At 44.2% G+C, this 19,901-nt stretch overlaps 2 protein-coding genes across 4 annotated transcripts in view; both read left to right on the top strand.

Moving 5' to 3' along the window:
• Positions 1-19,112, top strand: part of LOC147995471 (uncharacterized) — a 42,001-nt gene extending 22,889 nt beyond the window's left edge. The window contains exons 2-4 of the mRNA XM_087655127.1: positions 6,428-6,524; positions 14,969-15,079; positions 18,967-19,112. Of these exons, the coding sequence (XP_087511253.1) occupies positions 6,428-6,509 (82 nt within the window). The 3' untranslated portion in view covers positions 6,510-6,524; positions 14,969-15,079; positions 18,967-19,112. The remainder of the gene's footprint in view (positions 1-6,427; positions 6,525-14,968; positions 15,080-18,966) is intronic.
• The window catches only part of Acvr1 (activin A receptor type 1), a 119,613-nt gene that overhangs the window by 22,619 nt on the left and 77,093 nt on the right, over positions 1-19,901 (top strand). For 2 of the 3 annotated variants that reach the window (NM_024486.2, NM_001431446.1), the window contains exon 2: positions 6,428-6,524. The gene's annotated coding sequence lies outside the window, so the exon portion shown is untranslated. Of the gene's footprint in view, positions 1-6,427; positions 6,525-14,968; positions 15,080-19,901 lie in introns of all 3 variants that reach the window. The other variant, NM_001431445.1, reaches the window with a different exon arrangement.

Below are 19,901 nucleotides of genomic sequence, written 5' to 3'. Positions count from 1 at the left end.
TTACCTTTGATGCAGAAACTTAACAGGCATGTTTCCTCAACTTTCAGTCTATGCTACATCACAAATGTTTTTTTAAGAGACTTTGGTATGTGCTTGCTAAGGTGATGTGTATAGTCTCTTACCTGCTAGTGTGGGGATCTTACTGGAGAAGGAAACTGTCGATCTTGTATGGTTTTATTGTTACTTTAAAGCTCCTTGGGAACCACTTTCTAAGTGTTTAAGATCTGCTCCGAAATCTTGCTGGGGACTTTAGATTGCTGTCTAGAGACTCTGGTGGGATTCTCAGTTTAGTTTTTCTGAAGCCTCTAGTGTTTGATCACTTTGGATATTCCCTTGTTGACATATATTTCAAGCTTTGCAATTCTCTGAAATGGCCTTCCTCTTCTTTTTGAATTTCCATTTTCCAAGAGCCTCTGAACGTTCGTTGCTCGATAAGGTAGCTGCTAACCCCAGGCTATGTAGAGATGCCACTGTCTCTAGTGAACCCCACTGACTTCAAGTTGAAAGCCAATGCAGGAAACGCTGACCCTTGGAACAGAAGGTTAAGGTCAACTATTCTGGGAATTGAGAGCAGACCATGAAGGAGCGAAATGGCCACAATTCAAGCAGTTAGCCTTACGCGTCATTCTTGCTGGCTTATACGTGTATATTTGTGGCCTGTGTCTTCTGCTAACAATGAGTCATTTTTCAAAATGAAGTAAATGTGAATAAATTTATTTGTAGAATACTTTGTGTAATTGGGAGTGGCGTGCCAAGAATTACTGAGTTTTGAAAGAAGAAGAAGAAAAAAAAAACCCTTGAAGTTGGCAGCTTTGACTTATGACTCTAGTTCTGCCAACCTTGATCAGTTATCTGAAGGCTGGGCAATGTTTGTAGGCTGATTCTGGTGCTCTAGTGTTTTGTATAAACTCTATCTGTATGGATGCTACTAAGTTTGAAAAGATAACCAAAGAGTGAAAGGTACTAGAAATATTTTTAAGTAATTTATGATTTCCATGAGTTCCAATATTTTTTTCCAATTTCTAAATTCCACACAGTTGACTGTGTGGGATTTAGAGACAGTGTTCTTAGCACATCTTTCTTGAAAGAACTGTTTGTTTCTCACCTATAAAACAATAGGGATAGAAAACGAGATATAAGCTTTTTAGAGAACGTTATAGTAATTTGGCTTCTGAATATAAGGGGATGTGTGGTTAGTGGATTGTGTCAAAGGACAAGACATTTTGCTAAAGCGTTGATCTACCATGGGTGGGAAGTTTAGTTGCATGAACTCTGATCAGGGTAAGAGTGAATGACTGCTCAAGCTAGGCTTGAACTGTGAGAAGAGACTCTGCAGAGAGCCTGGACACTCTTAGGTGGTAGAGCAGTGCAGACTGCTGCAGGAATGGTATCCAATTATTCTAGATGATCTTTTCTCTTCCTGTGATTCATTTGTAAATTGGTTATGGTTAGGTTATTGGTTTCCCAGTTTCTGAAATGCTTCTTTTATACAGCTGTTCATATGATCTTTTCAATCCACTCATACTAATCCGTGAGGTAGACACTTTCGTATGTGGAAGAAACTTTTAAACTGCTCACATTGACTTTTAAAATACCTGATGATTTCCTTCCACACTTTTGTAGCACGTGTTCTTATAATGCCGACATGTCTCAACTAGACTGTTACCGTTTCAGTTAACTCCTCTTTGTATGGTCCCTGAACCTAACTGCTGCATTTGATGATCCTCACTGTTAGTGAGTCAGGGCTTGTGTTGTGCACAGCAAGGACATCTTTTCTCTGTGTCAAGTCTAGGACCACAGCTGGGAGCATTTGGTAAACTGGTCCCTCCCACAGTTCATTCTTTCCATTCCCTCATGTCTGGCTGCCGATGCTGTCAGTTGAGAGCTCTTGGGACTGGCAACTGAAATACCTACCTACGGTGCCTCTACCCAGGCTCTTTGAGCTTCCCCAGAACATGGCAGCCAAGGCCCCAGAGCAGGTATCTCAAGAGGCAGAAGATGGGAGCTACAAATTTCTTAAGACCTGATCCTAGAAACTGTTACTGTTACTTCCAACACACTGTATCCATTGAGCTGTCATGGATACAATGTCTGGAGGAGTGGGTGTAATCCCGCCTTAGTGGGAGGCAAGCCATGCGAGCAGATGGTTTCAGCTAATCTTTGCGCACCTCTCAGTACCTACCTCAGTTTTCTCCCTGCACTCATGGTCTCCTCCCTAGTCCAACGCCATGTCTTTCTCCACGAAGCACCTGTACAAAATCCGTTTATGTATCCTAGGCCACTACTGTCTAGTTCTTTTGTAGTTATTTTTTAGTAGACTGCAGAGTTCTTTGAATGTAAGAACCAGGTCTGGTTTACCTTTGACTACTTTGTAGCAGATAAATTCCTTGAACAGAGCATTCAATGTCAAAGCAGGTCTCAAATTTGAGAGCCAGATGGGGTGGGAGTTCGCAGTGGTTGAATAGGGAATTGTAATGAGCAAATCAAACACTTCCCTTGGAATAGAGATTATTTCTGATGTTGAATTTTAAAGCTTAAAAAAAAAACTTCTCTTTGTTATATAGCAAAAGTTATATGCCTCCCCTCCCCTACATTGCTATAAAATTAAAAGAGAGCTGAGTAGGGGTGATTTTTGAGTAGTTTTTTTTTTGTCGTTGTTTGTTTGTTTGTTTGCTATTTACCATTTTTTTTAAACTAGGTCAATCTTTGACCTTGACCTGTAGGTCATAGTATTTATTTTTTGAAAACTATGGTTTTAGTCCATTTACTGGGTCAATTTAAGGAGTAACATCCAAGCTTATAAATAAAAGGAAACAGAAGCTTTGGATAAAAATTCATGTCTTGCAAAGGATAAGAATTATTTCATGAAATTTTCAGTTTCAGTTTTATGTATGCATTGCCTGTAATGAGTTGAAATGTAAAATACATTCTCTTTATTTTAATTAGGGATAAAAAGAATTTATCAGAGGCCTTCTGTATAAATGCATTGTTCGCCATTTACCTCTTTTTCTTTAATTCTTTCAAAGTCCTTCCCTAGGAGTCTATCAACCCCGTCTGATGAGCTCAGATGCAGTTTTTTTTCCTCAATTTTTGTTTTTAATTTCTGTGTTAGCCATTCTGTCCCCAACCCCCTTATCCCCTCCATCCTATTTCTTGCTAGATGTGGCAAGCACATGACTATAATTCCTGCATTTGTAGAGACAGAAGGATCAGGAGTTCAAGTGTCGTTTGGATTACATGACAGCAAAAATGACCTAATTTTTCAGTTTGTCATATGCTACTGATTTTCTTCCCTCTTGGAGACTTTAAACAGCCTCCTGGCTCTGAAGAAAAAAGGAGTCAGCGTATTCTCTTTTAGTATTCATTCTTTCGAGTGTGTTTGTGTGTGTATGAATGCAGGTGGTGTGTACATGTGTGTACTTGCTTTTGCAGAGTTCAGAGGACGACCCCAGAGGTAGTTTCTCAGGTTAGAGCTTTTGAGATTGCTTCTCATTTGCCTTGCTAGGCTGGTTAGCCAGTGAGCCCCAGGAAACTGTCTCTACTTCCTTAGAGCTGGGAGTATAAACCCTTGGTCTTTAACCAACCAACTAAACAAACAAACAACAACAACAACAAAAAACACAAAACAAACAAGGGATCCCACTTGTCCTCAGGCAAGGCAGGCACTTCACTGACTAAGACTCCATCCAGACCCATCTGGTTTCTTACCAAGACATAGCTCTCAGAGTGCACAACATCTCGGCCTGCAACTCAGTGAGTTTTCCTACCCGAGTTGGTCTGGGTGAGCACTGTGGGGGAAACAGATTATTCAGGAGACCGGTGTGTGACGAGTTGGTCTGGGTGAGCACTGTGGGGGAAACAGATTATTCAGGAGACCGGTGTGTGACGAAGAAATAGGTAGAGTTTTCTCTCATTGTTTTCTTCAAAATGTTCAGTAGTCCCCCAGCCCCCACAATTTGTAGTTTTTCTTTCTGTAATTCCAGTTATTGGTGTTATCATCTTAAGGCCCCAAACAATACAATGAAAAGTCCTGGAAATAAACTCTTTCTCAGTTTAAAATTGCTCGTTATTCCAAACAGTGTGAGAGCACACGTTATACTGGTCCATCCTTTTTTTTTTTTTTTGAGACAAGCGTTGTTCCTTTGTGGGGCGTTTCAGTGCTACTTGCCTGTGAGTCCTTTAGAAACCATCGCAGTTAATCAGATCGGTTATCTCAGAAACCCTTCCTATTTAATAATGTCCCCAAAGAACAAGAGTGATCGTAATACACGTTTACTATAATATCAGCAAACTATTAGTGGTCATTGTTAATTCATTACTGAGTCGAATTTACCAGTTAAGCTTTTTGTAGGAATGTAACGGGGAGGTGAAAACCGGTGTATGTGGCTTTGGGTGTTGTTCCTAGTTTCAGGTAACAGCTGGGGATCTGGAATGTGTCTCTCTTAGAGGAAAGAGGACCATTGCAATAATGTTTAGGGGTGCACAAGTGTGTGTGTGTGTGTGTGTGTGTGTGTGTGTGCTAGTGGCAGTCAGAGGACAATACTAGGTGTTGGTTCTTACCTTCCACATTGGTGGAAACAGTGTCTGTCTTTGGCTGCTGTGTGTGCCAGGCTAGCTGGCTGGAGAGGTTCCTTCTTTCTCCGCCCCCCCTCATGCAGTAGGAATGCTGGGGTTATGGGCTACAATGCCTGGTTTATTTGGCTTCTGGGATCCAAACTGAGGTCCTAGCCATTGTCACAAGCTAAGCTGTGCATTGCTTAGCTTTTCGAGGTCTCTGACTGAGTTGGGAAGTGTTCATGAGGGATGCATGGTGATTGGGAACTGGTGAAGAATTGACTGGGACCAGCAGAGCTAAGAGGTGGAAGAAAGGTGGCGTCATTCCAGGAAGATTTCAGAGAAGAAAACCTTACTCGAATCTCAGAACAGAATGGAAACATAGAAATTAATTTGCTATCGCCTCTCTGCCAAGTTATGACATTTTAAATCTCAAAACACAAGGGCTTGTTCCCTTACAGTTTTGTGGATTCTCAGGGAGAATTTGCTTCCTTGGGCTGGTGGCCCCTTCTGTCTGTAAGGACATTTTTTTTCTTTCAATCTCTATGCCTGTGGTCTCACCACTTTCTCCCTGTCCCCCTCTTAAAGGGAAGCTTGTGGTTATATTTAGGGCCCACCAGGATAATCTAGGATAATCAGCTCACCTCCAAATCCTTATTTAATTGCATCTGCCGAGTCCCTTGTCGAGTAAGCGCCACTCACAGGTTCTGGAGTTGAGGATGTGGACGCCCAGGTTTTGTTTTTCAAGGATTTTTCTTGACAAAGGGAAGGGCTATCAGATATTCAGAGCCAGCCCGCTCTCCTTTTTAGTATGATGTTGATATTCCAGCCCAGCACATTGTGGATTTATTTTCTTGAAGGAGCATGTTTAGTGAGTCCCCGTTAGCTAATAAAACTAGTTGAGCCAAGACTGACATTCAGGTTGCTGTTCAGTGTAAGAGCACATTGAGCTTTTGGGTCTTCTTTTCGAGGCTGGTAGAGCAAGCCTCTCTCCATGGTTTCCTGGTTAGCTTGGTTTCTTCCCTTTGCCATGTCTTCCTCTAGCTTATAAGGCCCCATCCTCCTCTTATTCCAAAGGCCACTTTCCTTGATATCCCTTGCAAACTTGATGACTTCTGGTGATAGGAATAAACTCTATCTCAGTCTGACGTGTGACCGGATGGGTCAACCACCAACAGGGCTGTGCTCTTGGTGCTGAAGGGGAAGACTCCTTTCTTGTTCTTTCCAGCTCTATCCAGTTTTGTGTGGCTTGTGACAGGATAATTCCCATCTGGACCTCCAGCTTCACCAGATCTTTTTTCCCCTGCATCTTCTGTAAGGACTTAAGGCCCACACAGATAATCCAGGATCATCTCAGCCCCAGATCCTTAACCCAATTAGCATAATTAATTTGTAAAGACCCTATTCCGAATAAGCCCTGTGTATGCCAGGCCTGTTGTGGCTGAGAATATATCTGAGAGAAACAAGTTGAAGGGACAAGGTGGGCTGTGGCTCATGTCTGCAGAAGCCAGCGACCGTTACCTGTAGGCTTAGTTTCTACATTGCAGTCTAATGGCGTCAGATTGTGAATCTATCAATGGATTAATCCATTGAGGAAATCAGCACTTGTGGTCCTATGTCAACACTTTGAACACCCATTTGGGGACCAAGCCTTGAGCACCCAAACCTTTAGGGGGCTTCTTCCACGAATAAGGACATACCACATGCTCTAGGAATAGGATATGGACATGACTTGTAGGTGACACTTAGGACACCACCCACATCACTTTAGCCTGAAGTCATGGATTTTCTTTTTTATTTTTCTTTTTGACTGGGGTACCTACATGACCTTTTGTTTGTTTTGTTAATGTCTTGTCTTCTTCCTTTTTGGTAGGAGCAAAGGAGCTGCCCTCTGTGTCTCCCCGCCCTTCAGCGAGAGTCTGGAAAGAGAACCGAGGTGCTACTGCAGTGGATGAGTAGAGAAGAGTCTGGTAAGCCTGCTGGGGCAGGGCATTGGAGGTCTGCTGGATGAAGGTTGAGGCCTATCGGCAGACGTGTCACTGTTACTTGAGAATTTGTCACATCTGCCTCTTGGAAGTCTTTAGTTCCACTGGAGTTGAATAATCCTTTGCAGTGGCGATTAGCTTCGTCCTTCTGTGTGGGGATTGTGGGAATATACCATCCTGCCCGCCATTCCCAGAAGATGCTTGCAGGCACCTGAAGGTGATTTCCCTCCGTGCAGTGGAGGCTGGAGTCAGAGAGGGCAGCCAGACACCCATAGGAGATGGTTGCCTTACTTTGCCTCTCTGAATGCATATGTGCTGTGGATTACTTTCCTAGGAGCACTGGCCTTTGGTTGTTTTACTAATTATGGTCTGCTTTAGAGTTGGTTTAATTTTAAGGTTCTCAGTGTTTTGTTTTTCCTTTTGTCCCAGTCTTACTTTGAACAGATGCAGCCATTGTGATCCTCTTCAAGTGATGCTATGACTTTTTTGAACAAAGCACTTGAAGTTGATTCATTTCAGCCTTTTTTTTTTTTAATTTTTAAGCTGGTATTTAATGGTCAATTTCATCTTGTTTTATTTTAATAGACAAACCTAGTGCCTGGTAAAGTCCTTGTTGTAATGTAACCATTACTTAGAGTGACAGTGTTCCATCACAATAGACACGCCCATAAAGGGTTAATCTTGTGCTGAGGTGGAGATAGTGGAGAGGGAATGCAGAAACTGCATACAGTGGACCAAATAGCCTGGAGTGTTAGGCAACAGTGGAGCCGGCCTGCTGGTCTACCTCACCTTAGCGGTGTGGTATTAGAGGGGTTATATATTTTCCTTGAACCTGAAGTGTTTTTATCTGTAAAAAGGAGATCCTGGTGTATATTGGGAGGATTAAGGATAATAATTTGTAGATAAATCACTAGCACAGCAATTAATGTTTGGTACCTGAAAACATTCAGAATTTTGTGCCCGCTAGTTATTTCTTATACAGGAGAAGCTGAGGCAGAGGCAATGTTTTCGGGATGTTACAAACTGCCTCCAGTAAGACTCTGACTTTGGTGGTGTTCTATGGGCTATGTCAGGAACAACAGCAGTGGCTGTGGGTATATATTTTGTTACTTTGCAGACAGGAATGGCATAACCAGTTGCCTCTCTGATCTGACCCACTTGATACACTGAGCTCTTTTGAGACTCCACTTGCCATTCCTGTGAGGTTTCTACCTCCAAACTCAATGGAGCTATCTGGTTTAGAAGTGTATTGATTAGCATTAAATTCCCTCTTCTCCCTCCCTCTCCCTCTCCCTCTCCCTCTCCCTCTCCCTCTCCCTCTCCCTCTCCCTCTCCCTCTCTCTTTGTAGTACTAGAGTTCACACCCATGACATTGTGCATACTAGGCAATCTTCAACCTAAAAGTACTTAAGGAATGACTGTTGAAGCCCAAGAGGTTTATTCTGTATTGTGGGGCTTCTATAACCATGGCGTGATTAAACACATTGTCCTTTGAACTAGGAAACCTGGAGTCCGCACAGAGTCTCCAGTAACAGGGGAATGTCACAACAGACCCCTGCCCAGAGTGAACGCTATCATTAAAAGGTTTCTGTAGGTCCTACGCCATTTTTGGTTAGCCCCTGAGTACAATAATATTATTTCTGCTTCTTTACTGGAGGTGGGAGGATACCAACGATAGTCACAGCATCTCCATGGGAAAATGCATGCATGTAGTGGGTAGGACAGGAAGTGAACTCAGAGGGCCAGGAATACCCTCTGCACTCTGTGAAGTTTGTGGCTAGCATGACCTTTGCTAGGAGCAGGAAGTTGGTTAAAGAGATCTACGCACACTGTGGAGCACCAGTGTATGCAGCACTTTGGTAGGTCAATGTAGGGAGCACTGCCTTTGGCTCTGGATTGTGGTGGTTCTATGTTATTTGTTTGTTTATTTATTTATTTATAAAAATAATGTTCATAACCAGGAATACGTCTTTTAGAGTGGTTCCTCCAAAAAGCCAAATAAACCCTGGGGCTTTGTGATTGTCTTAAAGGAGGTGGGCCAGGTTAGCCTTTTTCCTTTTCTTTCCCTTCCAGTGACACCGTACATACTGATATTGTACAGTTTATTCTCAGTCTCAAACTGAGATTTAAAATTTTGGGGGAATCAGAAGCCAAGGGTGGAGAAGATGGGGGTTAGACATAAGGCCTGACACGGTGCTGAGTAGGCTGTATATGTGTCTCCTGTTTTTGCCATGCCTGGTTGCTTGTGCTGACTTTCTTGGGAGAAAGTCCTGGCTGCAGTTCTGTAGCCAACAGGGGTAAGAGAACTGTGACTCTGCCAGGTCTGCAGCCACGAGGATATTTATAGTTTGCTGCAAGTGGCTGGGAGTCTACCCTGGTCTACATATGCCTTCTGTCTGAAAGTTCTGGATGTTCTTGACCTGGACCCTGCCCTTGTCTGCCAGACAGTAGTTAATGATAAAGTGGACGGCTGCAGGATACAGTGAGTGGTGACCTTGGCAGCTCATGGCATGCAGGTGCTTGTGCCGTGACTGACATGAGTGTCCAGCAAAGTGGAGCTGTTCTCTCTGCTGCCCTGCTCATGGCTGCCATGAGTTCTAGCCTCCCTGTAGCCAAACTCACTGACATGAACTGTGTGAGCTGAGGTTGGGTTCTTCTTCTTCTTCTTCTTCTTCTTCTTCTTCTTCTTCTTCTTCTTCTTCTTCTTCTTCTTCTTTTTTGTGGTGGTTGTTGTTTATTTTATTTTATTTTATTTATTTATTTTTGAGACAGGCTTTTACTCTATAGCCTAGGCTGGCTTTATTATTATGCCGTCTCTTCTGCCTTAGCTGTGTAAGAACCCGGATTGCAGAACCCAGCCAACACACTAGGTTCCAGTCGGTTTTCTGTATGCCACTTATTCCGTGCTAAGACGTATAACACCAAAGGAATATGCAGATCCTGAGCCTCCCTGGCTCATCTCTCCATGAATTCAGGTCAGACACCTAGACTCACTTTACAGAAAGGCCTGAATCAGGCCATACTTCCCAATTCCGGCTTATAATAGATGGAAGAGCTTCAAGGAAACATTTGCCTTTGTCCTGGTTTTCAGGAGAAGGTAGAAGAAGGTGTGCATTTGGCGAGTGTGTGCATGCTTGGTTTGCATTTGTAAGGCCTAGAAAGCTCAGGGAAGGTGACATTGAATGGCTGCTTCAGATCTGGGCTGACCAATGCTCGACAAGTAATATCCCTGGGACCTGTCCCCAGCCCCTATCGCCCCACCCCTATTCCCCCCACTCCTGGCACTCAAATTCTTCCTCTGTCAGAGCCATTCTCAGACAAGATTTATTAACCCTTTACGATGGCAGGGTTGCTGAGGCATAGTCTCCCACAGTCAAACATCCTGAGAAAAACAAACTTCCTTTTCTGAGTTGTTCCAGTAAAGCAAGTCACTGTGGGTGGGTCAGTCTACATCACCACATCCCACCCTAAGTCCACTTCAGGAGGCATGGCTGCTTCATGCAGTCTCTCAGCATGGACTCAGGAAAGGAGCTCTTGGGATCCCAGGTTGGATTCAGGGGTTGTTACTGGAAAAGCTGGCATGGGGGTTGGACGGCTACGACGGAATGATCCTATAAAGCACACATCGAGGCCCTTCTTTATGATAAATGAGCACTATTTTGGGGTCTCTTCCGTCCCGTTGATTTTTAAGAAGTAGTCACATCTTCTGGGTAAGTCTCTCCCCAGAAGCAGAGAGCTGGGGGATGTGCCACTGGGCTGGGCTGACTATTTCCAGGTATCAAAGGATGCTGCGCTCCGGGGCTCTACGCTGTGACATAGCTTGGTGAGCACTCACACTTTACCCGTCCACCAAACACTGGTGTGAGAGGGCTGTTCCCCATGGGTTGTGTTTGTCTCTGAAAACACATGTTCCAGTTCTGTGTGGCCATTCAGATTCGTTTTTGGTGACTGTCGTGTCAGCTTGGGGCTGGGGACGGTGGAGGACAGGCTGTGTTTTGGCAGTACTTCAAGCCTGCAGCAGCATCCTGCAGCCAGCACTGTAAGCCATATAATTTGTCTACAGAGGCCTATGCATTATAGAGATGGAAATTCCTTTCCCTGACAGCATTCATTGCCTAGCGTGCTGCAATTTGGCTGTCGGAAACAGCTGGCCCTGTGGGGTGGGACAATAGAAAGTCGAGAGCAGAGAGAGGCCAGCGCTTACTCAAGTCTCCCACTGTGAGAGGATCACGTTACCTTATGGAGACTGTCATTAGACACAGCTTCCAGGGAGCACCAGCCTGTAGCTCAGACGCTCAGTGACTTTCTTTTCCTCGTTTCTCCTAAATAGAAACAAGAACCCCCCAAAAATTAAAAGTAAACGGTTAACTTTTGCTTAAGCCCAGAGGTTCAGTGTGGGGTAATGAGCATTTCTGAGAAAGTAAACACTTGTTTCCAGTGGCTGTTGGGAGAGCGCTGGAGACGCTGTGGAGTGGGGGAGGGGCGGGGGGGACTGCCTGGCACCTGTGTGTTGGACCTCTTACATTTTTTTTAGTTCTGTTTACTTAAGATCAATGCCGAGAGGACCCTACAGTTGGGTCCCCGTAAGCCCTGTTTGAGCATGCAGCAGAGAGCAGGACGTGCATGTTTCTTCAGACAGCAGGACTGAGGAGAGGGACTGGGGCAGAGTGGCTGGGAGCTCTTCTTCCAACATGAACTGGAGTGTGGTTGACTTTGCGGGCTCTCCCTTAGGGACCTGATGTCTCAGAGCACGGTCTAACAAAAAGGTCACCTCGGCTGCGAAGGAGGCAGTAGACCATGACAAGCGGATGCATTATCTGAGTTTAAGTTTTTCCTGTTAGCTCCTACATTCGTGATGGACACACTGTGATGTTTTGTAGATAGTCCTTGTATTTACCCATTCTGAGGGAAAACATACTTTAAAGAAGAATCTTCTAAATATTGTTTTTACTTAAAATTGGACTTCTTAGAGGGGAAATCTCGCACTATATCACTTTCCTCTCTATGTCTTTCTTCTTGTTTTTGTTTTTTTGAAATGCTACATGTCAAAATGGCAATAGCCTTGCTACAGTTCGAGATGACACTGGCTGGCTGGCCCCTTCTCTTTGTGAGCCCTGCTCAAGAGAAGTTTGCCTGTTGGGAATTTATTGGTTGTTCAGTGGTGTATCGAGCTGTACTTTTTCACCTTTCCCTCTATATCCATTTCCTTGCTACATGATAGAGCAGGAGTTTCCCAGATGTTGTTTGGATTAAAGAGAGTGTGTCTGGGGGAGGGAGAAAAAGCTTTCTTAATGATAATAACAGAGTCAGACTGGCTGGTTCTGTACTGACAGGAAAAAGGGGAGATAAAAACTCCATTAATGGTGTGTGCACTGCCTAAGTAGCCAATAAAACAATGCTGTCCTCACTGGAAGCCAGTCCCAGATTGGCAGCGCTTCGTGCCAACTGCGGGAGACGACAGCTGCGAAGAGGGAGGAAGTATTTCCAGCCAGCAGCGGCAATCACTGATTGGCTGGGGGGCGGTTCTTTTGTTTCTGCCCCCTCCCCCTCTCAACTCCTCCTCCTCTCGTTCCCCTTCCTCCTCCTTCCTTTCCTCTTTATCCTTCCCAGTCCTTTCCCCTCCATTCTCTTCCCTCCTCCCCCACCCCGCCCCCGGACAATTTCCATGATGAGCCCCTCTTAATGTTCACTGTTCCAGAAATTGAACCACAACTGATTAAAACTTAATGGTTACCCATAGAATGAAGTTAGTTGACAGTTTTTAAACTTTATGTCTGGGTTAGCTCAAATTTGTAACCATAGAAATGGATATCACACACTGCTTTACATTGTTTCCCCTTCCCAGTATTGTTGAATCTCCCCGTTCAAAGCAAATAGTACACAAAAATATCATCTCACTGATGAGATGGTTAATAGGTAAAGACGCTGACCCCCAATCCTGATTACTTGAGTTGGATTCTGGGCATTCACCAAAGAACCAGCCCACAAATGTCCTCTGACCTCTGCAAGTGTGTTGTGGTATCATACGGGTCTGTGTACATATGATGTGTATATGCATACACCCACAGATACACACATACCCACACCCACAAATTTAAAAAAAAAAACCCACCCTATTGTCTCATTCTAGAAGGTAATAGAATGATCCAACATTGGTCTCATAGGTACTCATTCTGTGTTCCTTAACCTTGACTCACAGGAAACCTTCCTTAAGTGCCTTCCACACTGGGCTCCATTCAGAGGGGAACATACTTTCCCCAAAGCCCTTAGATTTCCAAAGTAGGGAAGAAAAATTGTACTGTACTGAAGAGATAGGACGGGCAGTTCCCAGGCTAGGTTAATTTGCCCTCTTTCTGTTTTGAAAATTCTGGGAAGTTGGCATCCTTAACTTCATTTTGTAGGTGAAAGACACGTAAAGTCCGAGGGACAAACTCAGTCACAGATGTTCATGTCCACATGGAAGGAAAATATCATGACTCTAGTTGGATATTTTTGACACACAGTTACAGTGGCCATCAGTAGAGGTAGATGTCCCCCTGCATTCCACCTGGGGACGGGGACCTAGCACCCAAGAGTTTAAGCCTTTCTGTTGTCAGAGGACAGCAGTTGAGGAGAGCAGGGTGTATACCTAAGCACTCTGGGGGAGATGATTGTGTTCTGGTAAATATTTTTATTTGGCACGTGTGCACACACGTGTATGTGTGTGCATGTGTGCACATCACGGCATACTTGTGGAGGGCAGAGGACCATTTATAAGAGTTGGTTCTCTCTTTCCACTATGTGGGTCTCAAGGACTGAACTCTGATCCTCCAGCTTGGCGATAAGCCCTCTTTACCACATGACCCCTCTGGCTAGCACTAGAGGAGGTTAATCTTGAGGAAAATACCTGGTGATAGGCTCACTCAGTAATGAGACGTGTTTGTTTATGCCTAGGAAGTATCAGGCTGGAGGAGACTGAGATTAGATACAGAGGGAGGGACAGTTAAAGGTATGCTTTGAGACATAGCCCGCCTTTCTTTCATGCGAACTGCTTTCTGACTATGAGCTGTCCCAAAGTTTCTTGCTGTAAACCTCTCCCCCAAAGATCACTCCCAGGCTATACCAAGAGGCCTAGCATTGCCAAGCATGGTTTTGTTTATCTTTTGATTACAGATGGCAAAATAAGATCGTGAACAAACTGCTCTTTTGGACAGAACCTCTATGTTCAGGTTCTTTGGAAAAGCCTGTTAACTTTTTTCCTCCTGTAGTTTCATTTAGACGGCAAACCAAAGCGGGCACTCCGAGGAAATGTGACCCATTGGCAATTAATATTAGATAGCCTCTGACACGTCACGATAGCCCTTCCATGCGGATTGTCTAAATGTCAGAACGTCCCTGTCAGTTTTGTATGTTTCAAGAGCTTGGGTGGATTCCAGACATGATTGTCTGCCTTTCTTTCTACACTTCATAGTCCTTGAAGTGGGTCCAGAGTATTACTGGTAGATGGGTGTGTGTCTGCATTGATGAAGAACGGTAATGTGTGTTGAAGACCTGGCCGGCTGGCTGGTGGGGCTCTGGTTTCAGTTTCCCCTTTGCTAGCTGATGCCAGGGGCATGAATAGGAACCAGGGATGTGAATAGGGATGCACATGCGGTGGTTATTAATCTGAAGGGTCGCCTTTATTCTGCTGGTAAACACTCCTGGTTGAGGGAACACTGCTGTTACCATTGTTTTTCGCCCGGCTGTGGGCAGACCTGCGTTGCAGTCCATTGTGAGAACTGCCAGGTGATTTATTATTCAGAGTGGAAGTGAAGATGATCCACCCGGGCTGAGTCAGCGCCTGCCTCTCCATGCCTTCTGCTGTGGCTCTCAGACTGGGAGAAGTCAGCAGATACAGGTCCTCTGAGCTGCCCGTTTTTTTTTTTTTTCCAAGTTGGTAAAAGTGAAATCTATTAAGGAAAGGAAGGAAATGAGTGTTATAAAGGTCAGGGTTACGGTCGCGGGAGTGTCGGTAATAGTGATAACTCACCTTGAAATGGTGCTGCTTTCTACCAGGCTCTGCTCTGAGAGCTTTATGTGTATTAGCTCACATAATTCCTATAATAACCGTGCCGGGCAGGCATGAGTTTTAATCTAATTTTACAGACGAAGGAAATGAAGACCATATAGTTAGTGCCTATGGCCTTGAAGGTAGCAATGGTGAGGCTGGAATTCTAACTCAGGCTGTCGGGCTCACGGTGGGTTTTAAGTGGTCTCAGGGACGAGGGTGGGTTGTGACTGAGGAGTGTGCAGTATGCTGGCCATTTCCTTGGAAAACAAGATAAAACCTGAGGAGCTTACTGTGTGCTCACATGGCAGGACTCAAAAGGCAGCTCCAGGGAGCCCCATTTATCCTGCATAGGCACTGATCCTTTGAGGTCCCTCACTCTGGGTCTTCTTGCTGCTTCCAGGCCTACCTCCTAATATCTCCATGCTGGTGATGAGATTTTAGCATGCAAATGTCCTGGAGGCCACAAACATTCAGACCAGGTCATTGACTGAAGAAACATTCATAATTCAGTGTGAGTATGTGTGTATATGTATATGTGTATGTGTATGTATGTGAGTAAATGTGTGTATATGTATATATGTATGTATGTGAGTATATGTGTGTATGTGTGTGTATGTGTATATATGTATATGTATGTATGTGTATGTATACATGTATGTGTATATGTGGGTGTGTGTATATGTGTATATATGTGTGTATGTATGTGTATATGTATATGTGTCTGTATGTGTGTGGATAACTATATTTGTATCCATGAATTCCTGTTGTTTATGAGAAACAGTAGTGCAGTGACTGGGTGTCTGAGATCCTAGGTTCCTTTACTGACAGGTAGGAAGCATTCGTATTCTTCTAGAGAATCTACTTGTGTATTTTCAGTGCAGACTGGACCCTACTTTGGTGGAGTACTTGCATTTATTTACCTTGTTTGTTAGACAGACAGACAGACACAGATAGATATGCATTAAAGATCGCATTTGTCTTGGCCAGGAGTGCCAGGAGTTGACCTTAGTTTAGAAGTAGAATTAAGGTATATTTTATTGGTGTGTGTGTGTGTATGTGTGTGTGTGTGTGTGTGTTTGTGTGTGTGATTGGAAAGTCCATCCAAAATTATATTGAAAATAAGAGAGTTTCCAGACATGTGTGTGGCCACATTCTTTGTGTGTCCAAAGAACATAACAACGGGGGAAGGTTCACGGTGTGTTAAGGCAGCTTAGGGCTGGTGCTAAGTTCTAAGAGACTCAGTAGAACCGGTGGTGTGACTTGTCCTGAAAGAAGCCTGGCTGCAGGCCAGTGTAGGCAAACTCCAATGACTACCACAGGCCCCTGCTGCATTCCAGGTTAAAACTAAGAAGCTAGCCCTTTCCTTCCTGCCAATGTTAGAAGAAATCGAGCCATTCTAAAACCCCAGAGATTTACACTCCACTTTGGGACCTAAAAAGTAGAAAGGCAAAGTTAGAGAGACAAATGCAACTGGACTAGGGCTTAGTCATCTGAAACTGGGTTTTTCTAAGAATTGTCAACAGTAGTGAGCCATAAACACAGGGACTGCTAAGGTTATTTCCTTTCTGTATCCATTGTACTTTCCTGTCCTGTCTTTAAAGAGTTAATTATGCCTGTATGTATCACTGGGTATGGGTTTGCGTTTGCGTTTGTGCGTGAGTGGCCCATGGAAGCCACAGGTGAGTTTAAATACTGGCAGCTGTGAGCTACACAGCATGGGTGCTGGGAACCAGCTCAGGTCCTCTGCTTGCACTGTACAAATTCTGAACCACGGAGCATGTGTCCAGCCCTTCACATCCTGTCTTGATGGAAACAGTTCTGAAAGTATGAGATGTTTTTGTTGTTGTTTTTGTTTTTTGTTTTGTTTTGTTTTGGTTTTTGTTTTTGCCATTTCTATCCCAATGAGATTCCACTTCGAATTTCCCGAAACTACCCACCATATTCCCATGTAGCCTCTGGGAAGGACCAGCAGGCTCCATGTCCAGTGACCCTGCTGTTTTGAATAATCCTTGCCTGACCCTTCCTCTGCCATCTGAACTCAGATAGTCTCCGGGCACCTGGGACTGGAGGCTGAGGGAAGCCAACCTCTGCAGACAGTGCTGGTTAGTCCTTATAGTCTTTCTGTTGGCACTTCATGGGGAAACACTGGGGCGACAGATTATTTCTGTTTTTTCTTGAATTAAAATAATGCATTTTGTCTGATTTTTCTTTTTTGGTTAAACTTAGGCCTTTGCATGTTCTGGGCAAGTGCTCTGACACTGAACTATATCCTACACACACACACACACACACACACACACATACACACACACACACACTCACGCACACACGTGTTTGTGGCTGAAGGTTACTGTTTCTATGATGAAACACCGTGATCAAAAGCAACTTAGGGAGTAAAGGAGTTTTTTGGCTTACATATCCTGAATCACAGTCCACTGAGGGAAACCAAGGCAGGGACTCAAACTGGACAGAAACCTAGAGGCACATGCTGGTACAGAGATCATGGAAGAGTGCAGCTTACTATTTTATTCCCCATGGCTTGCTCAGCCTGATTTCTTATAGAACCCAGCACAACCAGCCCAGGGATGGCACCACCCACAATAGGCTGGACTCTTCAATATCAGTCTCTGATTAAGAAAATGCCCTACAGGCTTGCCTTCAGCCAGATCCTATGGAGCCATTCTCTCAATTGAGGTCCTTTCTTCTCAGATGACACTAGCTTGTGCCAAGTTGACATAAAAACTAACCAGTATATACAGATGCATATAAGTTCTTCTTTTTCTTTCTTTTTTTTAACCATTGGACAAAGAGAGATCGTTTTAATTAAGAATGATAAGAAAACCTTTGTGAAGTTGGTTGTGGTGATGCATACCTGTAATCTCGGTACTTGAGAGGTAGTAACAGGAGGATTGCGTGTTTGAGGCCAGCCATTGTCACCCAGCAAGTTCAAGGACAACCCAACCAAGATACATAACGAAACACTCTCAAACATCTGAGCAGTCGATCAAACCGAACCGCTCTGTGAATGAGGTCCTGAACTGGGGACATAGCCCTTGCCTGGCGTGCGTAAGGCCCTGGGCGAATTCCTAATTTATGTTAGTCATTCTGTCACCTTTGGGAATTGGGTTATTGATGGTAAATATAGATCTTTCCTATCAATTGTCAGGTAAGATGCGTCTCCGGAGACGCGACATCGCAGATGACCAGAAAGCCAGTGCTTCAGCTCCTGCGGGTGTAAATTAAGTGCAGGTGTGGAAGCCGGAGGCTTGTGATGAGGAGTGTGAATGCCGCCAATAGCAGGCTTGTTTCATTTTTGAAGACAAATCTATCAAAATGAGGCTGGGTGCAAAACTATCCTAATTAATGATAACTCCAAATCAAGAGCCCATCATCCTGTTAGTGGACTGAATGCTTAATGGCATGAAATTAAAGTGTGGAGAAAAAAAAAAAACAAACATCTGTGCTTTGTGGTTACTGATATAAAATTGCTTGAGAGGTGGAAGCCGGGTACGCAAGTAGCAAAGATAACGTAGTCTTGGTAATAGCATGTATTCTGGAAAGAGGTCCATCGTTAGCCCTTCACCCGTATTACCTCCTCTCTGAAGCATCATTGGAACTTAACAGCCTCCTGAGGGGTTTCTCCCAAGTTTGGTGGGTGAGCTATAGGCCCCCCAACCCTTCTTTTAGTTCTCTTCCGATGCCTCATGAATCCTTAGATGCTGTCCCATATTAATTATACCAGCCTTTAGCCATCCCCTGATGTACACATACACACGGCATGGCATACAAGGACAGGGATAACTGTAGTGAGCACAGCATTGTTATGCTGTGGTGTTAATCAGCTTTCCTTTGCTGTGACCCACTACCAGAGGTGGTTAGCCCCTAAAGAGCAAAGATTTATTTTGGATCGAAGTTTTATTCTATGCTCGTTTAGATGTAAAGTAGCATGGTCAGTTTGGATGGGAACACAGTGAACGGAAGAGATGTGTTTACTGCTGGTGTTGGAGTGAGGGCAGGGGATAAATAAAGGTGCCAATGTCACCTTCAAGGACACGAGCCCCAATAACCTGATTTCCTTCTTAACCCCCAACCCCCACATAAAGATTTCACCAACCTCCCATAGGACCACAGACTGGCAGCCCTGTCCTTAATACACAGGGTGTTGTTCTTTACAATCCATGGTATAATAGAAAGAAGAACATAACTTTTCTCACTGTAGACCCTTTACTTCCAATTTGGTAAGCACACTGGAAGGAGGCCAATGAGAGACATCCGGGTGCTGGGATTGTATGGGGCATGGCTCCAAATGACCATCTCAGGAATAATTTTCTGGGAAAAAAAAAGAGTGAGCAGTTTTCTTGCAAGATGAAGCATCTCCTTTCTCGATTTTTCTGACAGCATCTGAGCTTCCAGGAACACTGCATCGTTAGCGTGATGTCTGAGGGTTGCTCCTCAGTCCTGCCCTCTTCCATGATTTAGAAGGATTAGGTCCTGCTAGAATAGATGTCACTTCTTTGCTGCTCTGTGTGAGTAGGACGCCATGGGTGAGTGTATATGTTTTGTGTTCATACCTCTCTGTGTAAAGTAAGAACTATTTGTAGCTCACTTTTAATAAGTTAACACTGGAATGTATGTATGTATGTATGTATGTATGTATGTATGATGTATGTCTGTATGTACGTATGTGTTGTATGTATGTATTGTATGTATGTATTGCTTTTGACATTAAAAGGATTCCAGAAGACCTACTTCTTGCCATTAGTGTAACTCTTTCTCATCGTTTATATTTTGGAGATTTCCTCATGCTTTGAATCCACTATCAGGATATACTGGCTACTTCATTGACATCTGTTAAGGGGCTGTCATTTAGAAGACGGTTCCCGCTGTTTCTCAGGTGAAAATACTACTTGTCTCTGATAGTCCACAAACAAGCAAGGGAAATGGGTGACGACGTTGGAAGGCTGACGACCATTCTGAGTGCCGTGTTGCTGGGGTTTGAGAGTGCCCGGTGAGAGGGCATGGATCTTAGAGAGCGGGCGGACTTGGGGCTTACGCAGGTGAGGCTGAAGCTGATCTGAACTGGCGGACTTTGCCAGATTTCCAGGAAAGAGTCATTCCAGGCAGCCGATCACACAGGTGGTTGCGATATCAATAGTGCCTAGCTTTGGGGTGCTGCGTGTGTTCTTATGGCTGTGCGGGGCTGAATCTGGCAGGCATCCAGCTTTCCTACATCTCTCTGGATTTTGTTGTTCACTTATCCCTCAATTGGTAAGCAAATTAAATTCCAAGCAAATCTTTGAGATAAGAACAGCGACATAACATGAAAAATGTTT

The sequence above is a fragment of the Rattus norvegicus genome, chromosome 3, assembly GCF_021556685.1.
Source record: "Rattus norvegicus strain SHRSP/BbbUtx chromosome 3, alternate assembly SHRSP_T2T, whole genome shotgun sequence".
In the NCBI taxonomy this organism is placed as follows: domain Eukaryota; kingdom Metazoa; phylum Chordata; class Mammalia; order Rodentia; family Muridae; genus Rattus; species Rattus norvegicus.
The sequence above is the reverse complement of the archived record's forward strand: the minus strand, read 5'-3'. Positions and strand labels throughout refer to the sequence as shown.